Source organism: Acipenser ruthenus, chromosome 26 (genome assembly GCF_902713425.1).
Source record: "Acipenser ruthenus chromosome 26, fAciRut3.2 maternal haplotype, whole genome shotgun sequence".
Lineage (NCBI taxonomy): Eukaryota > Metazoa > Chordata > Actinopteri > Acipenseriformes > Acipenseridae > Acipenser > Acipenser ruthenus.
This window is the reverse complement of record NC_081214.1, coordinates 14,794,143-14,817,795: the sequence shown is the minus strand read 5'-3', so window position 1 is coordinate 14,817,795 and position 23,653 is coordinate 14,794,143. Positions and strand designations below refer to the sequence as shown.

Genomic DNA, 23,653 nt, shown 5'->3' with positions numbered 1-23,653 from the left:
TAACAGTAACCGTAATCCTCAGTTTCCATAACCCTCAGTTTTTACAGCACTGTATTTTGTTGTCTGCGATATTTCTGCATAGATTGTTTGAGGATTTATGTTCCTTTTTAGAAAATAACATGTACATATTTCATTTTTACAATATAGAGACTATATAGTGGTATTCATACAGTAGAAATACATCTTTCAGTATACATTGTGCTTACATCAATCTACTGTTTCATGCTTACCACTTGACATCCAAATCATTTGCTTTCAAAAGTTTCTCTACATTTTGCATTCAGTAATCCACATGAAGTAACCATTTTCACTGAGGTGACCAATGTCTTGAAGTGTTTTATAAAAAAAAAAAAAATGATTTAGAGCAACAAAAATCAAGTACATACAAATAAAACAAATAAATCTGGCCATGCCTCTCCTAGCAATAATAAGGTTTTACTGTTTCTTTACCTGTGTGATTGAACCAAAATAGACCAGAAATGTAATAAAATGACTTTGGGGACTAAACAGCATTGGTGTAGGAAAAGTATACATTACAGAAAGAGCGGTCAGACATTTGGTAGTCAGTTACCACACTGTCACAACTTCCACTGTGGCACAGAGGGGGACATCACTTACACAGACTTGCATTAACCACCGTAGAAAAGGCAGCTTTTAGTGCACGGACAGGTTAGTCGTGTCCACAGCATGACAAATGCTGACCGTGGAAAAGTGAAAAAGCCTTGCATGCCTTTATAATAACAGAAATAAAATCCTAGTGATGCTTCCAACATCCTCCCAGGAACAAGTACTGCACTGCAAACAGATGTAAACCTCTGTGTACATCTGGGGGCAGCTCTGTCTACCAATTGCCAGTGCTTGTTGTTACCAATGCCTTTCTCCACTATTGCTCCACAAGTAGCTAGCCTATCAATTTGTAATAACACCAGCAATGTTATCACTCCTGTTCAAGATCTTTTTTATAACCACGTAACCTTTGACACAGGTACCAGGAAGGATATCTATAGCATTTCATTTACAGACATCTGCATATCATGAACTAATATTAAAAACAATTGAAGAACCAAAATATCTGAAATGGGAAAGATCATAAAATCGATTTTAAAGCATTGTTCAGCACTCCTTGAAGATGTCTTTTTCTTCCAAGCCTAAATAACTTTCCCTGACACATTTTGATGCTTCAAACGTTTTATAGCACAATCTTTTTTTTTTTTTTTTCTATATGGGCTTGGTCAAGCTAATAGGGCTAAATAATATGGCAAATGTGACAATGTTCAGAAAGGCTTTTGTTCCAAATTATTTGAAAGTCCTATCAGTCTAATGTTCTGATCCAGAGTAGAACAATACTAAATGATGTGCCTTTTTTATGTCATGGGCAACGCTCCAGATAAGGTTTTGAGTAATTTACTCTCCAATTTAAACACTATGTGCGTAAAATCTATATTACCTTGAAGTCACAAGTACTTCTAATAAATACAGTACATACTTTAATGCTAACTTAGGAGGTATGCATTAACTACAGCCTTACATCTGAACTGTAATGTTACTTTGAACTACTGTACAAAAGCTTCCAATAACAACTTCCCTTTCCTTATTTTCCACCTGAAGAAATCCAGCCATGTCTTTGTTGCAGCCATTTAGTCCTGCCTTAATAATATTATTAATATTATAGTCTGTGAAGTTGCTTCTCTTGATGTAGTTTGCTACTGCCCTAGTATCGTATTCCTTATTGATCACCTTGCTACAGCAATATAAAGCACAGACTCTCTCCAAACACAGAATATTCTATTTATTATATAGATTTACCTTCCAAAGATTCGGTTGACAGATTGGTAGGTTAGGTTGAGAGAGACTAAGACGGAGCAGAGAAATCCTGAATATCCAGTCGGTTATTCACCCGTCACAAACCGTATTGATTCAACTGTACTTTGTTTTTTTATAGAAAACCCAGACTTATTGGTCACTTGTTTCCGGCATTTCTATGATCCATTGTCTAGTTACCGCTTGCAGTATGTTCACAATTGACCATTGAGACACCGGGAACCAACGCAGTACAAGAAGCTTGATAACATGACAACTCAAGCTGTGCAGAAAGATTGCTATTATTGTATTCGTTGCACATTAAATTTAAATCTAATGCGTAATTCATATTTTTTCAATGTGTAAAACACCCTTTACGCTGGCCATGGGGTTTTATTATTAAGACACAGTGTCAATAAATCCATATCCAATACATGTGTTTGAACATTATATATATTAGCAATGCAATATGAAATTATAAAAGATTAAATAGGAAAACTAAATTTGAATAGTAGACCGCTAATTGTTCCTATTAGTGTGACCCAGCCCATATAAAAACAGTAAATGCTCACATTTTCCCTATGTTTCATGCTATGCATGACCCAAGAGTGTAGGACTCAAAGATGACAGACGAGGAAGGGCAGACCAGCTTTATCATTGGATTCTATGGAGTGTGTGTGCCAAGAATAAAGAGTAAATGGTCTCTTCATTGCTATAAACATGGGCAGATAGTACGCTGTGATGGTAAAACGCAGGCAGGATTATTATAGTTACAGCTGTGCTTTACAAATTGAAAGACTAGGCTGACAAGAAAACACTGCCACTTTGCTTCACCTTGAAGTCTTTAAAATAGCAATTAGAGAAACAGGTATGAAATTAAATATTAGAGAAAATCTAGATCATATAATGCATGCCTTTAAGAGCCTTTTCTTGTTTTCTTATGAAACTGACTTCAAGTACTCACAGGTTCAAATTGTGAAATACATTTTTGACTTCTGGTTTCATATTTACATTTATGAATACACCTTATTTTTGGCACATGCTACTGACTGCAGCTGCTATTTTTTTAAAACAAGGACAGATCTTCAGTTATTACACCACCTTCTGTAACTACAATTATGGCAAACAACCAATCAAGAACGTTGCAGTATGATATTTTTCACAGTTAGGCACTTTTATATACCGCTTTCAACCAATATAGGATTGTATCTGTCATCTTATAAGCAGTTTTCCTCCAACGTGCTTTCTTGGAAACCTGGTTTATTCAGCCTTTTTCTGCAGAGGGCAGTCCAGATATTTAAAGATCCATGCATAAAATAATACCTACTTCAATATTTCTTTTTGTGAAGTCAGGTTCCGTACGGTATATCAGGGCCAGCATGACCCCTTTGTTGTAAACGAATGTGAACCCCTTGAAAAATCTGCAGAAACTGTCTCCCACGGATCTCCTTCCTATAACAGAACCGATTCCATTTCCGATGCTGTTTTCAATGGGTTTTTTTGCAGATCCTTTCCAGTTTGTGCTTTGTGTGAGCGTGGTGGGAGGCACTTATCGGTTAAAAGGCAATAATATTAAAAAAACAAAAATAAGTCATACGTTCAGGATTTCAAATTCTTCTTCTGATTCAAACAGCTTGTCCATCGACTCGATGAGTTCTGTAGAAAAGCCACAAAACACAGTACAGTATTACCATTAATGACATAGGCGGTATTTCTCTTTTCTATCTACAGTGTTGTACATAGAAAATAGTGCAATGAAATTCAGCACAGTAAAACCTCTGTAATAAAAATGAATTGCAACCAGAGGGATAATCTAATTAAAACTGGGACATCTTTACCAATCCAGAACCCCCTAAAAAACATAAAATACAATCCTTTACCTAAATATTTAACATACAGTACCACTGTACTGTAAATACCAGAGATTGAGGGCTGGTTAGCGCATTTTCTATGACAACAGAGCACAAGGGCTCTGCACACAACATGACAGGTTACCAGGGGGCTGTTCAGATAACAGAGATGTTTGGATAATCAAAGTCTTACTGTAAAAGGCTTTGAGGTTTTTATCATCTAGAAACCAAAATCTCAAAGTTGACAGACATTTGAATGAAAAGAAAAATCTGTTTCCAACAATAAATAATATTAAAAGGATGAAATAGGGGCCGATGTTTTGAATAGCTTTAGTAGCAGCTTCTGCTGTAATTCTAGGATTACAATGGCATCTTTCCCACTCCTTCACTGCTACACACAGGGACTGTGGAATGCTCTGTGTAGCTGTCGTGTCTTTAGCAAGCCATATAAGGGCTTAGTCAATGTCTCTGCGCAACACTACAGCCCAGTGCAATGTGCAAATAGATACTCTCTTATATGTGGCGAGATTGTCCTATTGATATGATATGTGCAGTATTTTATGCCTGCCTACAGCATACTTTATTAAATACTGTATATATTTTTGATATTCTTATTAATTATCCATCTGCCAACAAAGATACTATGTGTCATATTTACAAACTTTAACCTATGAGTTTATTTATTTTTAAATAATTTAGCATCACTGTAGAGAATAATAGAAAACTTTCCATCTCCCCACAACAGCCCATGAGAACTGAAAGACAGTTGGTGTCCTCCGATCTACTGTAAAGAATAAAATGAGAAGGTGAATTAATCTTCTTTCGGTTGCTTTTAGGTCCTTGAGATACAAACATTGCCTAAAGCAGTAGAAAGCGCGGAGCCATTCCCATCCCAGTCCTCTTAGCTCTGCCCAGTTACCTGCTCCTGTCGTCTGTACCTCTGGTTTAGTGGGAGGGATGAATGGAGGCCAGTGGGGAGGGTGCTTCTCAACCAGCTCAAACATTCGCAAACATCTTTTCTTCAAGATTTCCTGACATAAAAAAGGCTATGTTAGAGCTGAGAGACCAAGCTTCGGGGGCTTCTGAATTTCCAATTCCAGAATGCTTTGGAATTTTCCTATTAGTTTTAGATCTAGAATTACACTACCATAATAATAGTAAGCTACTGAGTAAATTAGACAGGCTTTGTAACAGTGCTGTGCTTTATATCTAAACAACTTTATAATATTTTGCTTAAAATACTGTATGTACAGTATATACTTGAATGTATTGGCTCATATTGTTACTCTGTTTTGCTTTTACCTGGTTAAATAGGAACTGAATTAAATTGCAAATACTAATACATCTCTTCATGTCTTCAGTCCACAAGCAGAAATCTGAACAAACCCAATATAAATGAAACAGCCTACATATTCTACCTGCTGTACAAATGTGCACCACCTGTCAAAATCAGCTTCAGTCTTGAAAAAAAATCCCTGAAATAAAAAAAAAACAAGTACCACATCTTAGTAGCATACACTAGTAACATGTGTATAAATAAGCAGATATACCAGAATGCCAGCATGCATCCCTGTCACAAAGGACATCCTCCATCAGGAATGTCATTACCAAGTTCTATAACTACTAGATAAACAGGTTTCTAAGTGTGTGTACAAATGTGTGGCGTATGTTCCTACATTCTAAAACTCTCAATGTCATATGCATAAGAATGTCCTTACTAAGTTGTACCCTAATTAGATTAAATATACATTGGGCCTGTGACAGCTGAGACTCTGCACATGGGGATACGTGTGTGTGAGTTTGGTGGCTGGTGGCCATCTTGGTGAAGGAAGCTGGAACCAAGATGGCCAATCTTGCACAGCCACATGGCATTGTTTGATTAATTGAGTGAGTGATTGAAGTGTGGAATGTGGCCAGGGGAAACTGACTTCAATCATGCAATTGCCCCTGGCCACAATCCACACTTTTCCAATTATATTTGGTATTTATACTGTGGTGAAGCTCAGAGCAGCACAGTACTACTGGCTCAGACTATGGGTGTCTTTGAAGGTGTCCAGCCAGGTCTGCATCCTCTTGAAGCACTTACTACAGCCACAGAGGGGTCCAGGTTCAGGATTTTCATTCTCTGTGGCCTCCGCTGGCAGTGGTAGCTCTGGTCATCCACAGTCCCATCAAAGTCTGGATCCACAGCAGCCTGGGTTGTGTGAGGGTCTAAATAGATCAACTCGTCTCCTGAACACAAATTCAAACCAAGAATAACAAAGCTGGGCATTCAAATTGAGAACCCAGTCTTCAATGAATTTTCCATACAAAGAAAAACCCAACCACAGATATGAAAATGGTGTGTGTTAGCCGCCTTTCATTGAACCTGTCTGGAATCTAATTCCTGCTGTTGCTTTAATGCAGCGACTGGGTTATGTGATCAAAAGAGCTGCACATTTTCCTGTTAATAAGAAATCCATGGCTGTGATCCAAATATAATAATAATAATTGTGTTTTTTTGAAAGTACAATGACTTTAGTGCGTGAGAAAGCATCTGCAGGCCACCAAATCAATCATTTGAAAACAATGTTTGCACTTACCAATAAACCCAATGAAATAATATGCAAGATTTGGTTTTCCACCCAAAACACCCAGGGACTGTGGCATCTTAAAACACTCCTGCAAGAAAAAGAAAGCAATACAGTTCGATTCTGGGAATAACCCACCCATCCTCACCACTGCTCCACTATACTTGCACTTCAGCTTTACGATGGTTTCTGAAGTGTCTGAATCGTTTTCCAAATACTACAAGAACACTTTGAGCCACGGTTGAGAACTACTGGGGTGGGGTGAAACATTTTCACTTATTTTTTAAAATATGGATTTTAAAAGTGCTAACAGTAGGCAGTGAACACAAATAATAAACTTAAGTCAAGTACAAAAATGTAAGTTTTCCCTTTTGTTTATATTTAGCACAGCAGGCATTCCTGCTTGATACATTACCATGATGACGTTTAAGTGTCCCAACAAAAAAAGAATTCTTGCAGCAACTAAGTTGTTTCTCGCTGCCTTTGACTTTCTACTTGCTTCAGTGTCTGCTTCTGGTCAATTACCTAGCAGGAATGCCCACAGTGGAGGATAACAGTGCTATTATATTTTTTTATATGATAATATATATATACAGTGCTACCCCGTTATAATGTGACCTGTTATAGTGTGGAATCTGTTATAACATGGTAAGGTCCTGGCTCCCATTTCCCCCATAATGCAATCTGACTTGCAAACGTTGGGTGAACGTTCCAGATATACAGCAAGACAACAGATAGACAGCAAAAAACGAAAATCTTTCTGTTAAAATGAAACTCGATGCGGTGGACAGAATAATAAAAGGTGAAACTCAAGCGGCAGTTTCAAAAGATAGAAATGTTGCACAATCTACATTACGTGGATGGCTAAAAGATGAAGACAAACTACAAGGTTTTCTTGAGGAGATTGACTCCAAAGAGGGCTGCTCTAAAATATGCTGCGTTAAAGACAATGAATTAGACTCTGCTTTATTCACTTAGTTTCTGCAGGAACGTCAACAGGGGGGCGGGGACATGAAAACATACAGGTGGGGTGCCCACATCAGCACGGGCAGAGCCGAGTGAGACAAGCTGCTGTGTGAGTGTGCTGCTGTGAGAGAGCAAGACTGTTTGTTGTTTTTGGTGTGGCTCAGTTTGACAGCGGCCGGAAATAATCATCCCAATAAACTGTGGATTCGAATACCTGCAAACTGTGTGTGTCTCCTTCCTTCATTTACCACTGTACGCTACAATATTAATTTGCCTTGTGGGCATTTTAAATAATTTCGGAAACAAAAATGCCAATATTCATTATAATGTGAAACAAAAATAATGCGGTCTCCTAATTATGGACCCTGACAACCACATTATACCAGGATAGCACTGTACGTTCCTTTGCCCTCCTTGTGGGGAGTAGAGATATTACTCCCAACGTCTGTGATGAGTTCTCAGGCAGGTTAGCAGGGGTTACGGTTTCTATCCAATCAGCTTGCAGGTTTCCCTTCCACTGACATTAAACCACTGATGAGAAGATTTAAGCAAAGATGACACACTTCAAAGAATTGTAAGTGAGGCTGTAGTTCTGCTCACAGGTTCTTTTAGCAACTTGACTTAGTCCGCAGACACCATTACCTTCAGAGCTTCAATGTAAACAGGGTTGATGTGGTTTATGCCCATGCGCAGAGGTATGATAAGTAACAGTGGTTTCCAGCCTGGGTGTGAGCCGGGGGTCCCCTGAGCCTGAGGGCTGAAATGCCCGAGCATGCTGCCCATTGCCAGGGGCTCTACCTGCCCTGAGCTGCTGGGCTTTAACTGGCCCTTCATGGGCTGCAGCTTGCACAGTGTTTCTGAAAAAATGTAATACAACGGTAAAAGCATCAGGGATGAAGCAGCATACAGGATTTGACAGGGCTGTGCTCAGCCTTGATTAGTTAAGTACTGAACATGTTTCTTTTAAAACAGCTTATTCAACACATTTTCAAGAGCTTGGGCAATGTCAAAGTTATGCATGTTGTCTAGGACACTAGAATATATGTTACTACCAGTCAATATCAATCTATTGGGATTGATTGATTGCTGATCTTGAACTGTTTAGGGTTTGTTCTATCATGAACATGAAATGTCAGCTATATACATTTTTTATTAAAAAATATTTATCAAGGCTGTTTCTACTGAGAGGCAGCAGAAACAATCAACGAGTTGCAATACAAGTCAAACCGCATTGAAAAGCCCTTCAGCCCTTGGATGTAGACTCTAAACAGAGTTGATTTCAGAGGGTCAAGACTTACATTCAGAAACCTTGATATGACCTCACAGAGTAAATGCTGTTTACAGTAACAGGATACAGACTTCCTCCTTCAGAAATTATTACTAACTTCACCTCATTTGGCCAACACCTTTTCCCATTAAATATAACGAAAAATACCTAAGAAATAGTATCAGAACAAGCTATGTATTTTTACCTCAAACCAATGCATTGAACTTGTGGGCAGTATATGCATTTAGCCATTATTCAACCGGATTGATATGGCATATCTATTTACCTGGCTGTCCTGAGAGAAGTAATGAATGCGTGTTGGGATACATTTACTAAAAGACGGTTCCAACACATATATGAAACTTACTGATATCTTCAATGACTACAGTGTTGTCCATGGAAACATATACAGCCAAGGAATTCCATTCATCAAACAGTGCTAGCTTCCTATAAAATATAACAAGGCATAGTTCTCTTAGAAACCATGTATTTAAATACTTTAGAAAAATGTCTGTTTGAGATCAATATAAATAATAATCCTAAGGTAAAAACATGGCTTACTTTAACACTTGAGCAACTGTGTTTGGTCCATACCACTCTCCGACTGACTTCCCCTCTCCTACCCCCATCTGAGCTGTAAAGAAGGACAGTAAGGTGCATCATCCTCAAGTTCTTATTGCAACATCACACTCAGATAACTTCTTTATCTGTCACACGGATACACTATTTTACATGTAACTAATAGTATTCAAACAATACAATTCATTCGTGTTTTTTTTAACAATCAATACAATAAAATTAGATTATTGCCCCAACCCCTGTTGTCAAACCTCTCCTCTTACCCATCTGATGGATAGAGTAGCAGCAGTCCTTCCTGTCTAGGAAACAGTGCAGGATCCTGTGATACTCCTCGGGCTGACAATTCTCCTTCTCCCAGCGCCACTCTGAAACAGGGACACAGTACACTTTCTACAGCTATGGCAGAGAATTTCAGGATTGAGACAGAATTAAAAAAAATAAAACTATATGATCATAATTTAGATATTTTATTTAAAATGATGTAATCAAAGAAACTACAAAATGATATCGTAAGTGTCTACCGGAAGCCATAATAGTACAGTAACGTTAGATTTCAAAATGTCAAATTTTCCAAGTTTTGTCAGTTATTCGTATATGGAAAACTACAAACCGGTATGCAATTCAGTATGTTAACGTAACATTATTCAGCAGGTTTCATTCGACATTATGAAGCAAAATTAGTTAATTCTATATATTACTATATTACTTATTTTTCAATTGCTGAACAGTCTGAAATAAATGAGATTTGATAGCAAACAGGAGAATTCTTGGTTAATAATTAGAAGTAATTATCCTCCACAGGGAATAACATGTTGAGAGTCTTGTTCCCAACAGTTCTTCTGTTCTTCTTTAAAAACCACAGTCTTATAGCTTACCTCTTCCTAAATGTCTGTAGACGAGGGCTTGGGCTAAGATCATCTGCCCACAGCGCAGCATGCAGCCCCAGCCAGTGTCCGAGCAGGGTCCGGTACCCCCTGTAAGTACGAGAAACAAATTAAACCTGAAAAGAGCCTGACAGCAAGGACCTCCTATACAGGAATTAAAAAACAACAGAAGCCCCGCTGAACTGTGTTCACTCTTTTACCTAGACTGTTATTGAAAAAGTGAAATAATAAAGAAAGGTGTCGGTGTCCAGGAAGCTTGTGTGCCTGCACCTATCTCTGGAAATAGTTCACCAGGAGTCATCCTTGAATGTACTTTCAAATTAAACATGATTGTGGGATACTGCAGCTTCAAGTCTGAATTCAGTTTTATAATTTCAGTATTTAGATTTATGAGTGAAGGGGGAAAAAAAAGTGACTGCTTACATTTTATTTTCTACCCTTGATTTACTTTAAGTATCATTTACATTTTAAGGAGCTGAAATATTTGAATTGTAACCCTTATACAGAGGCATCGAGTTAAAAATGGTCACTCCATTACCCACCGATCGGACAGAACTTCTTCCGGTATGTAAACCATAATCTCGACCTGATGTCTGACAGCAGCTCAGATTTTTCTATGAAGAGAGAACAGAAAAATAAAGCCATTTCAAATAAGAAACTCAGTCAAGCAGAGAAACATTATTATCAATAGCAACAGCATGGAATGAGTGGAACAGCAGCCTGGAAGCTGCAAGCTTCATTTGATTCCTTTGGAATCACAAAGCAGCTACCCGGAAACTAGGATTCTACGGGCTCAGACAATACCAGGGGATTCTGATGCAAAGAAAAATAAATATGGAAATGGAGCAACAGAACTCGGACCACTCCGAATTAATGCAAACTAAGGTTTCAATGCTAGTAATAATTAACTTGCACAAAGAAATTCTGATTTTTTGTATAAGTGTATTCTGATCTAGTTTTGAGACAGTTTTTAACACACTTTGGAAATGTTTTTGTAGGTTGACCTTTACAGTGTGTGACAACAATATTTGCAGACTTTAAGCCCTTTGTACAATAACATGTCAAGTACTATTTTTAAAGTCCTTAAGCACACAAAACCTGTTCTTGTTTCTAGCAAACCACACCTTGCTACATGCATGAGATTTCAGTTACAGTTACCTCACACACTAGGCCTCATTTTAACATCTCCACATTTATTACTAAACACATTTTTGGAGTTCAATGGCTTCACATTCCATTTCAATTTATTGTATTAACATTTCTATGATGTTTTCAATCATTCTGGTTCTAGATTCTGTTGCTCCAATATTGACATGAATATTTGTCTCTATATCTGTCTTCTGGCTTTGAGCTTGCTTCCAGAATGCTAACTGCCTGGCATTGATCAGACTTTCTCATTCCATTCACATAATGTGATAATGTGAGCTTTCAGCTCTGCTGGCACCACCTGCGCTGTTCTTGAAATACTTATTTTGAGAAACCTAATTACAGAACATTTTTTAAATGTGTTTGCAAGAAAAGCCAAAGAGAAGAAACAGCTGTAGTTATTTAGCATTGGACAAATTGAGCAGAATCATGATGATTTTAGTATTACTAAAAATGAAAGTTAAGGCACTATGAAACGAGGATGGGTAAAAGGCACAAAAAAGCCCTGTAGTTTGGTTATGTAATTTGTGTGATGAAGCATCTGGGTTTACAGTTATCTGTGTCAAAGTACCTTAACCAAAACTGATTGTAACAAGCAAACTAATTCCATTCACTATAGGTCTGCAATGTGCAGAATTTTAAAAAAAAATAAACACATATCATGGCAAATGTGTATTTTGATTTTAAAACTATCTGGTACTACACTAGGTTCAAGAAAGTACTCAGTATGCATGCCTTATTCTCAGGAAGTCTGTCACAGCTGCACTTCCTAGGTCATTATCTCAGCAGTGTCTTCGGCGTGAAAGCATGTTTCTGGGTGAAGCATAAGTGTAGCGTGTCAGTCAATAGAGGAAACATAAATGTCTCAGTGTAGCACCAGATATCATGTTAGAATAGAAAACCACATGTTTCTTTCAAAACTGCATTTCCATTACAGTGTATGAAAATGCACAACAGGTAAGGGTTAAACAATTATTTTGAAAGCTGCAATCAGTTTAAGATTTTAAATGACAAGATATACAGCTATGGCCAGAAGTTTTGCATCACCTAGAATTTTAAGATTGAGACGTATGTTTTTTAAAATAAAAAAAAAAACATAACTTAGATCTTATTTAACATCATGTAATCAAAGACACTACAAAAAGATATTGCAAAAGCTTACCAGAAATTATAATTGTAGTACAGTATTTCATGTGTGATTTCAAAATGTCACATTTTTCAATCCTTATCAGTTTTTCATTAAGTAACCTATATGGAAGGCTACAAGTGGTTTGTAATTCAATATGTTAACGTAACATTATTCAGCAGGTTTCATTCAACTTTATGAAGCAAAATGTGTTAATTCTATAGGGTGATGCAACACTTTTGGCCAAACGGTATGGGTCCAGGTACATGGAAATTCAAATGGGTATTTGAAAAAGGTTCAGGCAATGCCCCACTGAAATGCAGCTGAAAAGAGCCTACAGCCTATAGCCTGTATCTCACCTGCTTTCACACAGTACTGCTCTCCTAGAAGCCAGACTGGCTCATCACTATCTGGGAGGTCCTCTAGGAGGTCAGAGAAGGCATTGATCTGAGTTTCACACTGAGCTCTAACTAGAAGGAGAAAACAGGAAGGAAAAATACTTTTCAGATGTAGGCGTGTGCCTTGGACTTGACTCGGGGCTCTTAATTTGGACTGGAAGTGTCTTAAAATGTACCACAAAGCTATTTATTCCATAGCGCCACCCTTAAAAAACTTAGCTTGCTGTAACCTGACATCAGGTTGTGTACTTAGATAGGAGATTTTTTTTTTTTTTTTTAAACGTGTGCAAGTTAAAACGTTTTCTAGTCTATTTCGGGTCATCAAAAACTGTACAGAAATGGTCTATACAGGAATAAAATACACATTATAACATGAACAGGTGCTTTTCTCTTTTCAGAACAATTGTGCTAATGCAGTACAGTAAAACTAACAGTACCAGTAAAACTAACAGTGACATCTTTTACATGACTTTCCCAATCAAGAAACTTCCTAAAATGATATTCTGATAGAGGTAGCCTATTGTCTATCCTCTGCTTTCACATTGAGAGCCATTTCTCTTTTGAGGAATTCTGTATGCATTGAGCCTGATTACCAGTATAATGGTCCACACTGTCATCACTGTTCTTCTAGATAATCATTTATGGAAAATGAAGCACCAACCAACAGAGCACCGATAATGTGCCCTCAGTAAAAGTCTGTTAGATCTAATGTCTTGCCCTGACTGAAACCGATTTGCAACAGGGAGATGGTTCTTTTATATTAGTCACATCTGTTAAATGTTTCTGTTTTTTGTCAAATCTTAACCACCTCAACTAAAGCATTCCCGCAGAAACAGGCTCAATAAGACACTAGCGATGCAAGCCTGTCAGTGATACAGCTGTTCAGCCATTCAGACAACCTCCATACACCCTAGATTATAATACACCTAATAACTTCAGCCAAAAAAGTCGCTCAGCAAGTTTTACTTAGAAATACTAAAAGAAACATAATTCAATGACTAGCGTTTCGATTAGAAGTATTTGTCATTAAAAACGTTTGTCATTGAAACACTTATTTACTGGCGACCCTCAATAGATAGAGCACACATATTTACTTTCTACCCAGCAACTGTGTTGCAGTCTCTTGAAGCAACATGACTAGTTAAAAACTAGCCCGTGGTGGGATTGTCAACAGCGTCTGCAAATATGTGTGACGCATTAGGGCGATACAGAACAAGTTCATTATAGTTTATAGAAAGTACCGTACAGAAATGCACCCCTAGAAATCGCTTTTTTGTTTCACTTTTATTTCCACGTATTACAGTAGCTTCAATAAAACGCTAAACTATACAGCGTTGAAGCGAGTCAGCAAAATCAGAAAATGAAACATGTATATCTACTGCTCCTAACACTAACAGTACGGGTTTGAATGTACATATATCCGGTTTTGAAAGAGCCGTATTGTGCTGTTCAGCAAAGAAAACCAACCAGCTTTTGCTTTGCAAAGTTTTTAATAATGTGGCCCAGGTGGGAACAATGCAAAAGTTATAACTCAGTCTCGTCTGTCATAAACTGCATATGCAAAGACACTTCAATCGATTTCTGAACCTGAGCTGTGTAAACCTAACCCGAATTCCAAAAGCTATTTACTTTAACATCTTATCACATTAAGTTTTTTCCTCTCATAATGTCCCATTTACTTACCTGCTTCCATCCTCCGGCTGTCACTGGGTTTAAAGGGAGATGAATACAAATACAACACACTGGTGGCTGGTAATTGTAGTTATTTAGCTACTTTTGTCCAGGTAACACAGCAGAGCGTGGACTGCAATTCCCATAATACAGCAACAGAATCAAAGGCGTCCTCCAGCAGGAACATAATAATGCCATGCATTCTGGGTGCTGTTGTTTTTTCCAGTATGAACTGTTCATAATAAACTACAACACCCACACAGGCCGCTGCCACGAAATGTTTGCATACTTGAGGCGTGTTGGAGAAGGTTTTTTTTATTATTTATTTTATCACGTCACTTTTAATTTAGTTTATACAATGTATTTAAAGGGCCACAAATTAACACAGTTACATTTCCCAGGTCAAGTAAACTATAATTAAAATGAGTATTACTTCCTCACAATTAATTATAAAAAACGACCTCCGAACTGGGCTGTTAAACATTTAAACTCTCATTAGAAATCCTATTTTCATCCAATAGGAAACATTGTTAATATTACTACTGTAGTATTGACAACCAATTCATATTGTTGAGTCTATTGCAGTAAAGCTGTATCTTGATTGATCTAACATGCTCAGTTTTAGGGTACTGGCATGATTTAGCGTCCTGGGAAGGCATATTGAATTCCTCAAAACCGTGTCATCTCTTGAGTGTAGTACCATTCAAGGATATGATTTTGCCATCACTCAAAATGTATTATTCATTTTAGTATAAGACACTGATAAAATTAAAATACAAAGGAGACTTGTATAAATGTGCTCAGATAATGCAAGACTAACATTCAATGCTGCTAACGCTAACATATTTTCGGTGCTTAAAACTCCACTGCCATTAGTGCCAGAAGCATGGGTTGGTGCTTTTACTGTTTTTTTCCGACATTCTTTCTGGATCATCAGAAGAGAGATTTTAGCTCTATTTGTAGAAAATGTATACATATCACAACATTATGTCAATTTATGTGTGTAGGATGACACATGAAAAAAGAATTAAAACTCTTGTGAACCACCTTAAATTGGCCTGCTCGGGATAATGACCTGATGTAACATTTCTGCGGAATCTCACTTGACTTCAATTTGCAGTAGACTGAAGGACTCATCTCACTTGACTTCAATTTGCAGTAGACTGAAGGACAGCTACTAATCAGGCACGAAATGTTTACAAAGAGCAAGACATTTATTTAATTGTATTTAGAAGTTTTAACTCACTAGGATATCTTTTACAAGAGGGTCTCGTGGTGCAGCAACAGGCACACACTGCAATGTGAAGAACATCAGGTGCAGGTATGTTAACTTACTAGAAACCAGATTGTATCAATTATAGTAGAGATATGCCAGTGCCACTATTATAAGATGAATGAAGTCTTTTGGTTTATTGTTGCTGTCTTTCCACCGAACTGAGTGCGGTTCAGTTAGTTTTGGAATCATGTGAATGAAGAACGAAGAACGAAGTCCCTTTCTGAGTTCGTTTTAATCAAATCGGACTAAGTCCTTCTCAAGAGGTGGTCTCTAAAAGGAATTTGGTGTGTTTGTTTCAGTGCAATGTGAAGACACAGTCAGTTCAGAAACATGTTGAAGAGAACCAGCACAAAAGAACCAGTCCTTTCAAAGTGAGTTGAGTTCTTTTGCGCTGAGGAACTGAGTTATTTTCCTCCAGAGTTTGTTTCCTAAACTCAGTTTAGTTTAGAAACTAATCATATGTTTCTTTCTTGTTAAAATTAGGCAATGTTCCTTTTAAATACTGTAGGTGCAGTAGGCATATTCGGAAAAAAAAAAACTATGACTGGATGTGTAACCATAGCAATCGCACTTCCCACTGCCGTGTTTTTCCTGGTGTCGTAAAACAGATCCTGTCGTGAAATCATCAATTAATTTACGATTGCTTTTTCTCTCTCCGTCAACAATAACAACTCAACAAGGAGAAGACCGATTTTTGCGGCTTTGTTGAGGGAAACCATCAGCAGGTAATTTTATTGGACCAACAAAACGGATGTATAGCATTCGAAGTAGCGTATTGTAATCTCTTTGTGTAAGCAGTAGGTTAAGGGCGTATTGTATTGCATTCTTTTTTCAGTATGTTGTGTTGTTCTGAGGTGTCGTACAGGGCATTTGCCAAAATGATCCACGTCTAAATCTTTTCTGGTTTTCAACAGCTCATTTTGCCATTTAGTAATGAAAAAATAAAAGTACAATTGTACGTTATGTATAATTGTTTATTGTACACTGAGATTATCATTACGGTACCGGTAGCTACTGTAACCTACCGGTGTATTGCCAGAAAGTGGTACATCGTCAAAATGTGGTACGGGTATAAAACTTGACCCGTGTAACGACAGAAAATGGCACGCGGTCGGTGCTGTAATTGAGTACTGCACAAATCAGTACGAACAAGGCAACTTGTTTCCAATTTTAAATAACCCAATTTGTTGCTAATCAGTCAAAGTCACATACATTTGCTGAATTGTGAAAACAGTTATATTAAAAATAACTTTAAGGGCCAAACTCAGTACATCGTGCCCCTTGTTAAAAGTGAAAATGTGTTTATTTATTTGTGTGCTAAACTGGTATTTATTTTTTAATTCGGTAGCTGAGATAAACCCTAACCCTATCTTCCTGATGTACTTTTTCATAATGTGCACAGTGCGATTCATAATAAGATCAAATGATTGTTTAGTGATGCACTATTTTATTAAAAGACATAAAATAATGGGGAGAGCATGTGTTCATACAACTCGAAACAACACTTCATTCAAGGACCATTTCGTGAACGACAATGAGTTGTGTTGTGCTTTGGTCTTGTATCACAGTGCAAATAATACCTACCTCTATTACAATATAGTACTGTGTATCATGTAAGGAAAGAATCTCAATTCATGGATTCACTTACAAGAAGGGGGGCATCAGCACTGGGTTCCTGGCCCACAGCAGAGCAGGTTGCTACTGGATTTAGATTGTTTTTATTACTAGTACTGAAGGTTAAAGTTGGCAAAGGATTAGGATGTCTGCCAAATATAGAAGGTATTTTTTTTTTTCCTTGCAGGTAAACTGGACTTTACAGATACCCACTCAGACATGTCTTATGTCTTTATCAACGATTCGTGCCAGACAAACGTCCCGCTGCTGCAAGCCTGTATCGACGGGGACCTGAACTACTCAAAGCGCCTCCTCGAAAGCGGCTTTGATCCTAACATCCGGGATAACCGCGGCCGTACAGGGCTGCACCTGGCCGCCGCCCGGGGCAATGTGGAGATCTGCAGGCTTCTGCACAAGTTCGGGGCTGATCTGCTTGCCACCGATTACCAGGGCAACACAGCTCTCCACCTCTGTGGCCATGTGGATACCATCCAGTTTCTGGTTACCAATGGACTCAAAATTGACATCTGGTAGGTAAACTTGCAACAGTACATAAAGGGACACTTTATACCATCTACAATTTATTATTATGTATTTTAGATAATTCTCTTATAGCTGTTTCTGCCTGTTTTCAGCCACTGAGTTTGCTTCAAAAAGTTGAATTTTTGAAGTGAAAAGTGGTTTTAGAAGTGTCCTCTAGTGGTGTGCAGCAGTAATTCCTGACCCCTCTGCAACTGTCACAGATTCAGAGGGGACATATATTTCAACTGCTCACCTTGATCGTTTTTCAGATCAACTCTTTAAAAGGAAAATGGCTATTTTGGCTGGAATAGTTATTAAGCATGGCAAATAATGATCTAAACAGTAATAGAAAATTGTAGTTGGGGTGTAACGATACAGTAAACTCATGATACTACACATATCATGTTATGCAGGTCAGGATACGAAGTATATCATGATACATGTGATTGTCCTGATTGGATGTGACGTGTAATAAGATCAAATGGTCATTAAATGATGGACCATTTTGTTAAAAGACAACATTTTAATGAGATACGGAGAGTATGTATCCATATCAACTATAAAACACTTATTCTTCATTCAAAGACTACTGTGTTTGGTGATCTGCGCTGAGCTATGTTGTGCTTCTGGTCTTGTATCATGACACAAACGATACATACTTCTATTATGATACGATATATGTAAAGAAAGTAATCATGATTCATCTATACACTAATGGCAGTATGTAAGTGCATATGAGCTAATATCCCATGAAATCCGATTGCTCTGGTAATCAATTGCAGCATTGCAGAAATGGTTTCATTCAGAACCAATTTGTAGTCCTAATTTAGGCTGTTTCTTCATTTGTGCTTAACTCCATATGAGGTTTTGCTTTTATAAGAATTTTCAAAATGAACAGCCCTATTTTACAATGCTGTTTTTTTTTTTCAGGTGATATTGCACTGTCTAGATCTGTTCACAAGAATAATGGCCTTCTAAAAATGAAAATGACTGAGGCCGTATCCTCAATCTGCCACAAAGTCCCTGAGAATAGACTCTCTGTAGTGCATCTATCTGTTGTAACTCGGCTGGGGTTGTGACTCTAGATAATGTGTTTTTTATCATTAATTTTATGTAGCAATCACAATGGTGCCACCCCCCTGGTGCTGGCGAAGCGCAGGGGAGTGAATAAGGATGCAATCCGCTTACTGGAGGGCCTGGAAGAGCAGGAGGTGAAGGGGTTCAACAGAGGAACCCACTCCAAACTGGAGACCATGCAGACTGCAGAGAATGAAAGGTGGGTTTCACTGGGGCAGGTGAACCTCCTAGAAAGGATCAATGGAATGTACACTTTAAATATACATCCCCCGTCCGCCAAATTAGAACTTGCAGGATAATGAAAATGTAAAGCCAAGACCGACCTGGTATACATATAAAAAAGAAGTGGACACTTGTGTTAAAGAATATCACTAGCAAGTTTTATTACAATTAATTCGGACAGACAGACTGCCCCATCAATAATACATTTGCAGCAGAGATGCAGAAGGTGGCACTCCTGTTGTGGCTCTAGACATGCAAAGATGTAGTATTAATAGATACACATGTCACTCTACTGATAGTTCAGTTTAGATTAGTAAAAGCTGGTGTATTAAGTTTTTATGTGAGCTAGATTACTCATAGCTATTTGTCTTGCACAACAAATCATGCCTTGCACTTGATTATGCTCCTAGATCTATTAATATCCAGTGGTTTTCTGTGTTTTAGGGTAATGCTTTGTTATAATAATATATGTTTTTATTGCCCAACCATTTTGAAGGTGAATACAGATTTTCAAATCAATACAGTGTGTTGTCACAAGCTTTCATAGCTGACTTCCAAACAAATGTTCCTCTGTACAGAATAATTACAGAAAACGGTATGCGTGCTGCGAGCACCTGTCTAATGCACTTGAGTAGATGTGTCAGGGGGTGGGCAGGGGGTTCTGGTTTAAAAGGGTCTAGTGATGGCAGGAATTTTGTTTTCAGGTCAAAACCGATGGATTACAGGGGTGTCTGTTTCCGAGGAGAAACGGTATATTGATTCTTTGAGGACTTGGCTCAGCCATAGCTTAAAAAGCCTGCTGCAGTGCTAAATTTGTGTGGTGTTGATTGTTTGCAGATACTGCAAGGTGAACCTTTATGTCTATTATACTGTATAATGCATATTTAGTGCAGGTTATTTTTGTCCTACAGTGGTTAAAGCTTAATGCCTTTTTTTCACATGTCATTAAACATGTTTGGCACTGCTGGAGTGGATTTAAAAGTTTGCTTTCATGTAAATATTTCTGCAGTGCAAAACACTTCTTCAGTGAAATTTAGCGATGAGCCTCTTAAAACAAGTTTGACCCCCTTTAGATCTGGGATTATGTAGTTCTTGGACCTCCAGTGAATCCCCCAGCATCAGGAAAATGTATTTATGTCTGTCCTATCTAGTTTCCTACCTGTCCATGTCGGTACTTACGTCACACTTTCATTTTTACAGATACCTAGAGACCCTCATATCCAATTCTGATGAAACTTGGTAAGGACATTCTTTTTCAAAAGTTATTGAGAGTATCAGAATCTGAGGATTTAAGGAGGTGCCAACAAACACATGTAGTGAACTGCTTATCTAATTGTCATACAACTTGGTAAACACAAAAGAGTGTAGAAATCAGGGAATATTGAGGAGTCTGCCCTTATCTATGTAAAAAGGTTGCACTAATTTAGCATTTACTGCTGTGCAACAGGAGTCTAAAGACCAACGCAAAATTATTCTGACTTGGTAGTGTACTACAGTATAGTGTAGGGTAGAATTCTACATAGATATAGACAGTACTGCATAATCTTGTCGGGTCTTACGCATACATTTGTGTACATTTCTCAAGCACTTAAGGTAGTGCTTTCAAGCTATTAACTAGTAACAATAGTGCCTAGTTTGATTAGTTTATCTAGAGAGCTACTCATCAAATTGTAATGTAACTTGGTAAGGATGTTCTTTAGCACAACATATTGATAGTGTCAGGATTTAAAAATATAAAGAGGAGACTCTCTCTACATATAGATGCTGATGACTCTTTTTCTGTATTAAAAGCTGTGGCTGGGGATTGATGATACTAACATGCTTGTTTTTGTTGTCCTCAGTGCGATGGAGAGCCACTCCCTGCTCAACCCCAACCTGCAGCACAGTGAAGGCGTTCTCTCCAGCTTCCGCACCACCTGGCAGGAGTTTGTGGAAGACCTGGGCTTCTGGAGAGTGCTGCTGCTCATCGTGGTCATCGCCCTCCTGTCCCTCGGCATCGCCTACTACGTCAGTGGGGTGCTTCCCTTCGTGGAGAACCAGCCCGAATTAGTGCATTAGGGGTTGCTTGAAAGGACCAGCTTCTCACCATTACAACAGCATTCTTTCATGTACTTTCTTTGCAGCAGGTATTAGGAGCCAATGTGTTGAGCTCACATTCAGTCTAGGACTCTGACATGATGTATAACTCACATGGGTTACAAACACTGCATAACGATCACCTCTTATATAACTCACACCTCTTATAGGCTACCCTACACCACTGTGTACTATGTAGTATGTTATAACCAGCGCACATGTATAAAACATGCAGGAAATCCTCCTAAAATGTGTAAGTGTGTGTAAAACTCTGAGAAATACGGTATGTGGGGTCCTAATATCTGCTTCACAGGAGGTTAATGTATAGTGAGTGCGGTGACATTTTACTGCACACAGTCAGAGCAAATTAACAAGTCTTTAATAATATGCAACTTCTTGTGAGAATGTTGATCTAATAAGGTTAGAACATTATTTAAAAGGCTTGGTTATTAACCCTCAAAAGTAATCAAGGCATATAAAAAAAATCCTATCTGTCATTAGCTTAACTTTCTTACATGTCCGTTCCTATTATACTGTTGAGCTTTGATTTTCTAGACTAGCTTTGAGTCATGGGAAGCCCATTTATCCTCTCCCCATTAACAACCCACTTTTTGATACCCACATATTGTCTTGAAGCCAGTATAGAACTGGTGTAAGGCTCGGGTAGGACCCTGTTACCTGTAACACAGGAAGGAAGTGGAATTGTAGTGTTGTGGTTGGAAGAATGAGCTACACTTTAGTAAAAGAGAAGAGAGCAGAAGAGCCTTGGTTCTCTCACAAACTTCCATGTCAGAAGTGTGAGCCTGACAGTGACCAGGGATCAGTTCACTGGCCAGAAGCCAAGCTTTTTTATCGAGGTTTCAGAACCACAAACAAAAAAACCCTTTTCCATTGCACTTCACCAACAAAACAATAATGGCTGGCAGTCAACGTGTTAAAGATAGATGGCGTAATTTTTGTTCAGCATTGTTATAGTTTGTGCACGTTTCAGTTAAGCAGTATGGTAGTGATACAGCCTGATCATTGCATTCTCATTTCTGGTAGATCGTGCAAGCCAAATGAGGCCTGTCATTTATTAGGTAGTGTCTATAATCACGAATTTCAGATAAATACCTCTTAATCCGATCAGTCCTGAAATAGGGATTGGTAGAATTGGAAATCACATTAATTGCTACTGTTCCAACCATTCAATGGTCCTAGTAAAACACCTGGAATGGCTCAAATTGCTACAGTTGTCTAAAGACTAGCATACACAATAATTTGTCTTTGTAGCTTACTGCAGTGTAAGGTAGTGTTTTACACTTGTACATAGACAGTATTACACTATATTACACATTTGTGTACATTCCCCACTGTAGCAGTTATTATAAAACCTAGCACTTCAGGTAGTGCTGTCCAGCTAGTAATATAAATGGTGTCTAATCTGATTGTTTCATGCATACTACATGCAGTATTAAAATGGGTTAAATGGATCATAACCAAGGGTTTAAAACACAATATAACAACATTCTCATAAGACCCTTATTGTTTTGCTATGAATATTTTTGTTTCCCATACTTTATTTTTGAAGCAAATTTTTCTTGTCATAGTTGATTTTTTTGTTTTCATTTCCTGGGTTACATATAATAAGACCCCACTTGAGCTTTACAGCTGTGTACTATAGGACACATAGGAAACGTTGCAGCCAGGTGGAATCTTATTACACGTAACACAGGAAGTGAATGGGGAGTGGAAACACAGGACATCTACCAACAGTAATGTGTTGTATGAAGAAAAGTTGTGAAAACAATCAAATCAACAGTGAACCCATACTCTTAACTCTTGTGAATGTTGTTTAATACAATTGAGTTGTGTTTTAAAGCTATGGTTAACCCAAAAGGTAATATATACTATTTAATTATGTTTGCATTTTTGTAAATAACCCAAAACACACTGTGATTGTTTCAAATGTAGTTTTGATTTAGTGTTGCTAGTTGAGTGAGACTTCTGCTCAGAAGAATTTACAAACTGTAAGTACAGTAAATGGTCATTTTATTTCAGATCGTTTTGGAAATCTTTTATGAATTTGCATATGATTTTAAAAAATATCAGGGCAATACCAAGTTAATTTTTTTTTGTACTTGATCAGATTCCCCAAGTAAAAAAAAAAAAAAATTCAATGCTGTCTACTTAACTTGATATAGTTGTCGGTGATTCATTTTCACTATGTATATATTTTCATTAAGCTAAGCACTTTTACTTTTTTGTATTATAAAAGAAAAGCATGCATAAGCTCATCCATTCTTGTGTTTGTGTTTTTGTAGTGAGATCATTTCTTTACATTTTTGCAATCACACCTACCAGCCTAGAGAAGTAGATATGCCTCAAATTGCAAATAAGGGTCTTAAGCAGTAGGCAGAGCTAGGGTTGTAACAATACACTAAGATCACAGTACCATACACATCATGATGTGCAGGTCACGGTACAATTAAATATGTAGCACGATACATCTGAGAGCTACGTTGGATGATGTGTAATTAGGTAAAACGATAACTGATGATGGATTCTTTTGTAAAAGACCAAGACCAGACAGGAGGAGCATATATTTATACCAGCTATAAATCGCAGGT

General features: G+C 37.8%; 2 protein-coding genes across 3 annotated transcripts; one reads left to right on the top strand and one right to left on the bottom strand.

Annotated features, from left to right (window-relative positions):
- Positions 1-320: 320 nt before the first annotated feature.
- LOC131701658 (cysteine protease ATG4A-like) lies at positions 321-14,354 on the bottom strand. Its single transcript, XM_059000834.1, has 13 exons — positions 14,270-14,354; positions 12,548-12,658; positions 10,459-10,530; positions 9,908-10,006; positions 9,296-9,397; positions 9,015-9,087; positions 8,821-8,900; positions 7,829-8,043; positions 6,233-6,311; positions 5,737-5,882; positions 5,069-5,125; positions 4,570-4,681; positions 321-3,456 (listed from the first exon to the last, which is right to left on the bottom strand). Exons 1-13 carry the CDS (start codon positions 14,277-14,279, stop codon positions 3,392-3,394), a joined length of 1,221 nt encoding a protein of 406 aa, XP_058856817.1. The 5' UTR covers positions 14,280-14,354; the 3' UTR covers positions 321-3,391.
- A 1,030-nt stretch (positions 14,355-15,384) lies between these two features.
- On the top strand, positions 15,385-23,320 carry LOC117430777 (ankyrin repeat domain-containing protein 46). Of its 2 annotated transcripts, none has more exons than XM_059001070.1 (5): positions 15,385-15,578; positions 17,335-17,677; positions 18,787-18,945; positions 20,169-20,207; positions 20,810-23,320. In XM_059001070.1, exons 2-5 carry the CDS (start codon positions 17,367-17,369, stop codon positions 21,024-21,026), a joined length of 726 nt encoding a protein of 241 aa, XP_058857053.1. In that variant the 5' UTR covers positions 15,385-15,578; positions 17,335-17,366; the 3' UTR covers positions 21,027-23,320. The 2 variants fall into 2 exon arrangements, with proteins under 2 accessions (XP_058857053.1, XP_033907128.1); XM_034051237.3 differs by lacking the exon at positions 15,385-15,578 and adding an exon at positions 16,120-16,258.
- Positions 23,321-23,653: the final 333 nt, after the last annotated feature.